This window comes from Denticeps clupeoides, chromosome 4 (genome assembly GCF_900700375.1).
Source record: "Denticeps clupeoides chromosome 4, fDenClu1.1, whole genome shotgun sequence".
Lineage (NCBI taxonomy): Eukaryota > Metazoa > Chordata > Actinopteri > Clupeiformes > Denticipitidae > Denticeps > Denticeps clupeoides.
The window spans coordinates 28724761-28736071 of NC_041710.1; the positions used below are offsets into that span (position 1 = coordinate 28724761).

Sequence of the window (11311 nt, forward strand, 5' to 3'; positions counted from 1 at the left end):
ACACGCACATGGTCGCGGATAAACTCAAATTGTAATGGAGTTTTAATAATTTCGTATGAAAACAGAACATCCAGATTGAGAAAAGTATTTATTAAAGTGAATGTTAAAAAAATTTACCGAATATTTACTGAATATCAAAGTCTGATTTACACATCATCATCATCAACATCAGTGATTAATTATTATGAATGAAGGAATCCGTGCAGTAAAAAGTGTCAACAAATTAGCAACAACAGATATATAATAATGCATCTATTTATATGCACAATGTAATGTGCTCTATCTGTCTTGTGCTAGCTGTGCTGTGCTCTCTCTCTCTCGCTCTGTGTGTGTGTGTGTGTCACTGCTGCACAGAATTTTAGCTTCATGGCGTCTCTTCTGGATCCCTGCTGAGAAAGAGGGGTGATGCTTGCAAGTCATCCTCAAACACATATGCTCTCTCACCCCCCTCTGTAGTTGAAAAACATGTAAATGAGGCAGCTGGCATCATTGGAATGGCATCATGTGACCTGTCAGCCTTTTGGGAGACCAGAGATGTTAGGGCACCTCCCCTATATCCAAGACATAATCCGTTCATTGCTGGCATCACTCACCTCTTCCTTTCCTCCACCCCCACCCTGCCCAGAATAAAACATTTCAAGGGTGCATGGCTTTAAGTGTAGAAGGGTTGGCACACCACTAAACAAAAGAAAGGTCTTCCTCACAGAAACACTAAGATCTTTTTGTGTAATTATTTGTGTGCATATCCTGAGCTCTGAGTAGCTACATTTTGATAGTCTGTCTGTGGGTCAGTCTGTGTGTTGGGTTATATGTGTGGTTTGTATTGTCAAAAATATTAAGTAAAATATTATCATTTAGTATTATACTGTATTAACGGTATTCACAGGCGTATCATAATTAGTACTTTTTAGTTTTAGTACCCGTTTCACACAAATAAAACCTTAAAGACATGAAGTAATTTTCAACATTTGCATTTAAATCAATCTACAGTACTCTACTGAATTGATTAAAATATTCACAACATGGTGGAGCAGTCAAGACATATATTGTATTCCACAACCGCCTTGCTATGATGGGGAGTAGAGTCCAGTGTGACCATGATAACTTGAGCCTGGCTTCTTGGACAGTTGACGAGCCTCCAGTGGTGTGTGTGAAGGAGTGTGAGGGTTGGGAGACTCACACACAGGCCTGCAGTCCTGTTACCTGTCTTCTGAGGCAGCACCATAGCAGGACACCAGTCTCCTATTGCCTGAGGAGCGTAAAATAAAGTGAGTTCAGTCTCTGGCTGCTCTGCAAAGTTTGACTTTAAAGCCGGATCAACCTTTCTAAGTCCCACAGATGGGCAATAGGACTGACATTAACAAAGTAATACCAAATAATATAATTAAATGCAACAATAAATATATTAATATAAGATACACATTATTAATGTACAGTGCATCCGGAAAGTATTCATAGGGCATCGCTTTTTCCACATTTTGTTGTGCTACAGCCTTATTTGAAAATGGATTCAGTTAATTTTTCCCCTTAGAAATCTACACACATCACCCCATAATGACAGTGTGGAAAAAAGTTTACTTGAGATTTTGGCAAATTTAAATAAAAAGAACACAGAAAGCACAGAAGTATTCACAGGTTTTGCTGTGAAACTTGAAATTGAGCTCAGGTGCCTCCTGTTTCCTCTGATAATTCTTGAGAGGCTTCTGCAGGTTAATTGGAGTGGTCCCACAGTAAACAGTTCATGTCAGAGCACAGAGCATGAAGCCAAAGGACTTGTCTGTAGACCTAGGATTGTCTTGAGGTACAAATCTGGGGAAGGTTACATGAACATTTCTGCTGATTTGAAGGTCCCAGTGAGCACAGTGGCCTCCATAATCCGTAAGTGGAAGAACCACCAGGACTCTTCCAACAGCTATCCAGCTAAAAGGCACATGAGGGAAAAACTCTTTGGTGAGGAAACCAGGCACTGTTCACCACCAGGCCAATATCATCCCTACTATGTAGCTTGGTGGGGATGTTTTTCAGCTGCAGGAATTGGGAGACTAGTCAGGATGGAGGGAAAGATGACTGCAGCAATGTACAGAGACATACTGGATGAAAACCTGCTCCAGAGCACTCAGACTGGAGCGACGATTCATCTTTCAGCAGGACAACGACCCAAAACACACAGCCAAGATATCAAAGGAGCATCTACAGGACAACTATGTGAATAGGTGTACCAAGCTTGTGGCATCATATTGTGGCAACACACTTGAGGTCCATCAAAGGTCCATCAACAAAGTACTGAGCAAAGGCTGTAAACACTTATGTACATGTGCTTTCTGTAACCCCCCCCCCATTGTCATTATGGGGTGTTGTGTGTAGATGTCTGAGAAAAAAACATTTAATCCATTTAGTAATATAGGTGTAACATAACAGTGTAAAAAGTGATCTGTTGTGAATACTTTCCAGATGCACTATGTGTAATGTATTGGTAACAAACCAAAAAAAACAATGCTTAATACACATGAGTGTCTCTGTGAACATGACTATGAGAACAATGAAAACATGAGTGTGTGTGTGAACTGGGAACACCTTACCTCTAGGGCCAAACATTTTCATATAGCAGTTTGTGCAGAAAGGTTTCTCATCATACTGAAAAACATATTCGTACACTCCGGTTATTATTTAGAAGTCGGTTTACGTACTGCATACTCTTTAATCATGAGCCTGACATAATTCCCCCCCCAAAGGATTACTAATGTCTTGTCTTGGGATACATTACATTTCTTTTCTCATTTTTAAAAAAATCTTTTGGTTTGATATTGGTATCCTTCATCTGTTATTCTCAGAATAATAACTGAATAATAAAATATGTTACAAAATAAACACAAACCAGTCAATGACAACATAAGAAATAATAATGTCATCAACCCCACTTTTGCGGATGCACCAGATGCTAGTCTGAATAAGTTTTATTGCTTCTTTCAGTATTTAGAAAAATGTTTTTCTAATAATCAATGAACACTTGCATTAGCAATCCCAGTATTCTATTGAAATTCAAACCTAATTGTTGCTGATAACGGGCCTTTTCTACATTTATGATGATAATCCTTTCTGGAACAGCCATTTGCATCTACAACTGTCTCTTACAACATTAACGATCAAGTCAACAATCAATCATTAACAACACAAACTGGTGCATTTTAAATCTGGATTTAAAATGTTTGGGTGATAATGCACAACCAACAAGTTGGTGCAAGTTGGTATATATGGGAACGATCAGTCAAAAGTCAGTGAAGATAGGCCAATACTGGGCTAATGGAGCTGTGAGAGGAGAGATTGTGGATCCTGCATTGAAAAAAACTAAACTAAAAAAATGTAATATATCACACTTTTAGCATCACCTTAGTGTGAATAAACCAAACAAACCTGCTGTCTGTAGATTATAGTAAAAAAAACAGCATAAATTAGACAGCTTAGTAAAAAAAACTATTTTTAACTGCTGTAACGATAATAAACACATAAAACCAATGACTATTACAGTTTACTTTTTTCAGTGTTAGAATAAAGTGAATTGCAGTAGTTGAGGTGTAAAAGGATGAATGCATGACAATGTCATCAAGTCAGAGTGCCCGAGCATTCTGTGTATCAAGATTTTTGTTATGGGGCTTGCAGAAATCATCTATAGAACCAAGATGATCCCCAACAGCCTCAGCTGTACCAAATATAACAACCTCTCTCATACGAAGATTTAGAAAGTTCTTGTCCCTCTGGTGTTTGACATCATATCAGCATTTATGAAGAATGGTCACTGACTCAGTAAATCTGAGTGACAGTTGCATAGAAATGAAATTATATGGCATATTTCTGACATATGGACCCAAAATGTTGTATATACATGGAAAACTACAAGGGGCCCAGAATAGATTCCTGTGGTACACCGTATTTCATATGTGTATGAAAAGACTGACCAGTTGCCATCTGAGAAGGCCTTATTACTAAGATCAGATTTATTCCAGTCTAGTACCTGGTTTGTTGCACTAAACCGTTGTGATCAATGGTATCAGTTGCAATGTATGGATGTGATTTTTAATCTATTTGGGTTCCATGTATATGGACAAAACTATTGTTTTCGATCAAAAATGAGGACATGTACAGGGTCCTAATAAGAGCTAATCTTTTGAATTGAAGTGTATATTGGATTTCAGTTTCTCCACAGATACTCCAATGAGTAGCCTGAATCTGAATCTGAAAGCCCTGACTTTTGAAACTTCTCTTCAGCAGGAGAAGCCCTGGTTTGCTACCTTGCCGACTGCATTTTCAGTCCACGACTACGATTCCAACCCCGTCTCTGATACTAAATGCACTCCTAAAATCACCCACCCTGGTCAAGCTCGATTACAGCCAGCTGCCTTCCTGTTCCACTACTCTGAGGTTGGTGCCCCCTCGAGTCTGCACGCCCCATGACCTCCTTCTACCACTGAGATATCCCTTAAGCTCCTACCCTGCTCTGGAGCGCACCCGTGCCGGCCCACCCTCTCAAGCTACTGCATGGTCCCAGAATCTGAATCGCTTCAGATTCTTAAAAGAATGTAAAAAACGTAACTAAAAAAAACGCACTGTATTGGACTGGCAGTGTGTGACTGCTTAGTTGTGCTCAGGGTCTCAGGGCTGCCGAAGCCCATCTCAGGACAGAACCTGAGGAGAACCCAGAGGAAACCCACACCAACATGGGAAGAGCATGTAAACAGGCCCAAGACAGAAACTCCCAACTTTGGAGAAGTGAGGCCATGACAGGTGGCTTAACCAAGTAATGATGTGAGTAAGATGATGTGTCAATGAGTTTAATGCCTCTGCATGATCGGAATAGCATGATGTGTGTGTGTTTATTACCTCTGCATGTTGCCCTGCGGTTAACTGCCGATTGCACTGTTGACACTTGAGGCAGAGAGGGTGGTAGTCGCGGCCTAGAGACCGCTTCTTCTCACCTATGCACACACACACACGCACACACACACACACACACACAGTTGCTTGTAACATCTGGAATAATAAACTCTTTATTTCTGGTTCTAAAATTTGTCTTGGTATTTCAACAGTATGATGTTATTTAGTCTGATCATACCAAAAATTTCAGTTATGATTGCATCTGCTTTCCGTGACTAATGCAAAGAACAGAACTTCTATTTTGGACAGCCAAAGCACGCTCTCTCTCTCACACACACACACACACACACACACACACACACGCGCAGACACAGTTAATTTATTGAGCATGTTTATGTCTGAATGTCTGCACTGTTCTAATAGTTCTGTTCTTCTACCCAATAAACCACTTCACCCTGTTTTTCCCTCTCTAGCTGTCTGTCGCTCAGCAAATCCACTTCCTGCCCTGTCGGTCAAGCCCACTTCCTGTTCTTATGACTCACGTCGAGAGACTGTGGCAGCTCAAACACACACTCACGCGACCACATAGACACACGCTGCACCTAGATGCATATTTATGCCAAGGCCATGTTCAACAAATCATCAGTTCATGCCACTTGTCGAACGCATGGCACCCCAGAGCTGAGCTGGAGAGCAGAAATGTGGCTGAAGGCCATCTGAATACCTCACTAGTAAGCCACATGGCCCCGGGGAGATGAACTCATGAATAAGTGTTGGATAAGCGCGATTCAGTGCTACCCCGTCAGTTGTATGTCCATTTTAAAACACCAGCAATGTGAATATTGTTGTTTTTATGACACATGTACATTTGTATTTAAATAATAGTTGTTCAATGTTATTATGCCCTAAACATACTGGTGTAGTACACTGGTTAAACAATTCATTTTGCAAGTAAAATATCAGCGAATTTTAAAGATGACCAGTACTCTGGTTCCAGGCTCCAAAGCACAAGTGCTTTCAAACACCATTGCCCATTCCTGCAACAGCCAGACCACGGGGTGGAGTGTGTGGTTTTCTACTCACCAAAGTAAACTGGTTTACCACAGATGGGGCAGTAGCTCACCATGCTGGAGGCTAAAGGCTGGAGTCTGGCCCGTTTGTTCAGTTCTGCGAGCCTGCGAGATGAGAGTATCTCACACAGGAAGTTGTGTTATGCTGTTAGGTTGGCTGTCACCTTAACTGGTTCCGGATGTGGCGAGAGAGAGGTGTGGCAGGAAGAAAGAAATCACCTCAAAACACTCAGAGAGAAAGAGAGACAGGAGAAGAGAAATATACAGAGTTTTTGTAATAGTGGCCATTATGCCTGCTACCTTATTACCATTAAGTCAGCTATAAAATCATTCTTAGAAAAGACCAAGAGGATTATCTGAGGGAGGAAATGTGATTAAATTTAAGGAAATGTGAGAAACAGGATAACATTTCAATCATAAATTATCTCTAATCATTATTGCATGTGTATTCTAAAAGTATTCTGAATACATTGCATTTACATTGCTTTTTGCGATACATTTTTTTTTTTGTTAACAGTATTCTGGCATCACCACTTTTCAAAGGATTTCGCCCAGCCCTGCTCTAAGCATCACTGGGACTTTAAAGGCGTGCCCACATGAGCACTGGCGCCATCTGCTGCCCTTTTACTTTCATGTTTTACAGCGGCTTCATTCGGAGAAGCAACGCCATCGCAATTTAATACTACTCCAATTCCAGCACAGGAAAGACAGTAACTAACAGTGGCCAGTACGATACCATCATTTGATACAGCAGTTGAATAAAATGCAGACAGAGATGAGATGTTGATTCTCATTTCTTTGATTCTAACTCGGCCCATGCTTTCCCTGTCTGAATCAAGCGCTGTTCTGTCTGTAACAATCCAAGCACCTGCCTTTCTGGCGCTTGCCCTCTTTTGCAATTTCACTTCACCCGCACTACTTCTCTCCAGCTTCACCAGAACAAACACACAAACACACATGCAGTAAGAGAGAAGCATGAGGCCAATTAATAATCAGCATCATAAACAGCCTCGGATTGCATTTATATATATATATATGGTGTTGCAATCCTGACATGGCACATACTGAGCAGAGCACATGTTAATGGTGCAAATGCAAATCCCACTGATTTGGAGGAAGGTGGATTTTTTGGAGGAACCTGCATTTATAAGCGCACTAATATTACAATCAAAATAATGTGTTGAAAACAGTCATTTCTCTATAAAAAAAACTATGTAACAGGGACCTCCTACATTTGTTCTAGTGTTACCAGCAAAGTAGCTTTTGTTTTTGTGACATTAGAAAGACCTTTTGTATGGGGACTGTGGTCAGAAATCAAAGATGCACACTGGTGCAGGGATGCACACTGGTGCAGGGGGTGGTAGTAGCCTAGTGGGTAACACACTTGCCTATGAACCAGAAGACCCGGGTTCGAGTCCCACGTACTACCATTGTGTCCCTGAGCAAGACACTTAACCCTAAGTTGCTCCAGGGAGACTGTCCCTGTAACTACTGATTGTAAGTCGCTCTGGATAAGGGCGTCTGATAAATGCTGTAAATGTAAATGCTGCAGCTGTCTTATTAATTCATATTTTCCTCCCACACTGTTATGTTGCTGCTTTGCGTGCTCTCTTAGCGTCTGAGTCTCATTTTATGAAAGTATAAATGCTACACCAAAATATCTTTATAGTAACAAAAAAAAAAAAAAGACATTTGTCTTTAAGAACAGCGTGTGATTGTAAAAATAACATGAAAATTCAGGGTGCCGTTTAACTTGGTTCCTTGGCCTTCAGAAAGTTCCTGTTCCAATCTATTGTGTGTAGAAGCGATTCCTCTCCGTTCGTGCCTGACAGCTCTTTCAGGATTGGCTGGAGTGTTTTGGAATTTGAGTTCAGATCCAAATGTCCCGCTTGGCTCAGGAAATAATGTTACAAGACATTACAGGACACCTCCACCATTGTCAGGACTGCTGGAGAAACTTTGAAGTTCCTCCACTGTCTCGCCTGAGATCTTTTTTTCTTCTGTCTGACATGGACTTCTCAATATATCTGTACCCACCACAGCTACTACATCTCTTGAGCATCGATTGCTCACCTGCTTGCATTACAGATGCGGCCCATCAGCCAAATCATTTTAAAAAATGTTAAAAATCAGTACATTTCCCAGGATGTCACCGATATGTGAGAGAATAAAAAAAAAAAAACGTGCTCAACACAACCAGGCAAAACACAGTACACATGGGAGGCCAGAGAAATCGGCTTCTCACCTCCTTTTAAACATGTTTTGTATGTCATTGCTGCCCCAAACACCAGTGTTAGACCAAAAAAAATAAAAAATCGAGATGCATTAGATCCTTCTTAGTGGACGTAAGACCAGCTGTAAGAATAAGAAACAAGAAACAATAAGACTACATTTTGATCTTGACTTGTACGTACTAGTAGGAAGAAGAAGAAGAAGCGCTGTATAAACTGCTTTTAAATGGCCTTCCTATTAAGTTACATTTATTCTTAACCTAATGGGAACTGTGAAACCAATAAATCCCCAAACTGAAGGAGAGAAGTCACCCCAGCCAACCCAGTCCAGGTCTTCAGGGCACACTTGTGATTCCATGTGATTCCCCAAGTCTCTTTAACTATCCCAATTCACCTCATGCACCAGTGCTTATCATCTCCAGGCCACCACAACACAGGGTTCGAGCCTAATCCGGGGGGGGTCCTTCGCTCACACATCTTATACAAGCCACTCCACATCTGAAGCCCTATGTAGCGTACGGAGGCCATCTGGCCTCGCTCCCAGATCTCCACTCCTCCGACAAACTCTCTGGCATTGCAGTCACAGCAAATGCTCAACATTAGCAACAGCCATGGCAGTCAGACAGCGAATCAAACCCGTGTCTCCACTTAACAAAGGGGCTCGAACCACGGTGCAGCCCTGGCGTATTCGCAATTTTAGCAGCAACTTCCTTTCTGGAAGGCTATGTGATACAGTTGCATCATCCAGGATTAACACGGTTTTCTTTTATTGCAGTCAAAACGGTACCGTATTACTGTCTAAGCCGAACCATGCCCTCCGACGTATACAATAAACACGACACTGGTCACTTTGTGACAATACATCATATCCTGTGTAAAAAAAAGATACCTGTGATCACGGTGAAACCATTCACAGGAAAATATTGCGGTCTGCAGCAGAGACCCCAAATGTGTTGATTCTTGCCTTTGCATTCTTGGCATAACTCATCACCCCATTCTTTCTGTCTCTCTCTCTTTTTTTCCCTTGGTCATATATATATTTTCTTCTCTTCTTTTCCAAGCCAAGGGTCTGCTGCCAATTTTACTGTGTATGTTTGGCCAGGAAGCGCGGCGGTTGGCTCGCTCCTTCTCGCCATGTTTTCTCGCTTTATTCCTCTTCCCCCGGTGCTGGGACCGGTTCGGCTGCTCCGAGATGGGGCTCGCTTTAAGGGCTTTAAAGGAGATTGGGATTTCATTGACTGTATGGCCTTGGAGTGCAAATAGTGGCAACACTAATGTATCCAAATTGGAATTGGAACAATGGCTATGTAACTATATTAGCCTGCACGAGAAGCTCGTCTGATTTTCTTTTTTTTATTGGAATAAATCAGAGGCTGGTATTGTGTGGGGGAAGAGCACCCCATCCATCTCTTCCCCTCATTTGGAATCTTCAGAGAAAATCGCGCCCTCTCCCAACACTGCGGCTGAATGTTAATTAGACTCCGACTATTAATATTAAAACACACATCTCTCCCTCTCTGCTTCTTTCTCTCCTTCTTCTTCTCTTTGTTTCTCCTCTTCTCGCCAGTACAGCTGGTGAGAGCGCGGTGCCCCTCCCCCCGTCGTTTAAACAAACCAATAAGAGAGCTTCTGAACACACACACACACACACACACACACACACACGCACGCTCACACACCCCCACGCTGCCTTTCTGCCTCACTCCCCATCCCCCCTTACCCCTAACCCAGGCTCCCTGCTCCCAGGCTGGGCGGAAGATTGATCCTCCATCCCTCCCCTCCGCAGCCTTCACCTCACCCTGGGAGCGAACCAGGCCATTTACATGCCATCAAAGTCCAGACGGGGGGGTGTGGCTGGGTGCGTGGGGAGGATGGAGAGTTCGGAGCGCGGAGTGGACATGAAAGCGACTGTTTGCCGGATCGACGTGACGTGTGAAGTGGCGCCACTTCACGTTCGAAGAGACCTGCCGTGTTTCGTGCAATGCCAAACATTTCATGAAACAGAAGGCAGCCATTCCACACAACAAAAGTTATTCATGAATATAATGTAAGCCGCGCAGGTGAGCCGTGGCGGTAATTCTACAAATATTTTCGCCACTTCTTCCTGAAGCCGCCCGCACACCAGCTGGTTGGGAGCGAAGCCTGGAAGAAGATATAAAAAAAAAAATCTCGTTATCAAGCGAAGCATCTTGTTTAGCGTCGCTGGCTGCGCCCCGCCCCCCGCCTCAGCTCCCCAGGCCGGAACAATCGAGGGTCGATAGAGACCGCGTCGAGCGCGCCTGTCCCAGCCTTCCGTCTTCGCTGGGACTCTTCAACGTGCTGCAGCCCACACCAATAAGAAGAGTAAAAAAAATGCTGAACATATACACGCAGAGCCCGGAAAGATCAGTCGGTACAATATCAGACTTTTAATCTGAGGCTCGAGGATTCAAGTCCTTGTTCGGGCGCCTTTTGGGGCTGTGGTGGCCAAGCCAGTAAGGAATCAGAAGGTTCGAGCCGCCAAGGTGCCACTGAGCACCCCACACGCTGCTCCCCGGGCGCCTGTCATGCGTGCTCACCAAGGGTGATGGTTAAATGCAGAGGACACATTTAGTTGCGTCACCGTGTGCTGTGCTGCAGTGTTTCACAATGACAATCATGACTTATTGTTCATGGTTTACATAGAAAACTGCTATTGTGTGTCATCTGTTGGGTCTAATGGAACAAATGTTGTATGTGTGCTGCTCCACTTTGCCCTTAAAATTGCCTCTCGGGGACAAATAAAGTTCCCTGAATTGAACTGAATTACAGTGACAGGACCAGGATGCAAGGTCAGTAGGTCAGCCAGGCCTGGCCCGAACAAATTTGGAGCCCTAGGCGAGATTTTAGGTGGCGGCCCCCTGCATCCTGGGGCACGTTCAGTCTTTTGTTGGGGACCCAGTTATTGGGTTGTTATTATTTTAAGACATGATAATTACATATAGGACAATTTATATTTACAGCCTTCAGGCGACACCCCTATCCAGATTGGTTTTACAGTCAGTAGTGACAGGGACAGTCACCCCCTGGAGAAACCTAGGGTTAAGTGTCCTGCTCAGGGACACAACGGCAGTAAGTGGGGCTTGAACCTGTGACTTTGGGGGTCTTCTGTGTTGCCAGCCC

At 43.1% G+C, this 11311-nt stretch overlaps 1 protein-coding gene across 1 annotated transcript; it reads right to left on the reverse strand.

Annotated features, from left to right (window-relative positions):
• Positions 1-71: 71 nt before the first annotated feature.
• Positions 72-6574, reverse strand: LOC114788742 (cysteine-rich protein 2). The gene is made up of 4 exons (XM_028977591.1): positions 5953-6574; positions 4876-4970; positions 2580-2634; positions 72-1249 (listed from the first exon to the last, which is right to left on the reverse strand). The coding sequence occupies exons 1-4, from the start codon at positions 5993-5995 to the stop codon at positions 1200-1202; spliced, it is 243 nt and encodes an 80-aa protein (XP_028833424.1). The 5' UTR covers positions 5996-6574; the 3' UTR covers positions 72-1199.
• Between the last annotated feature and the right edge of the window lie 4737 nt (positions 6575-11311).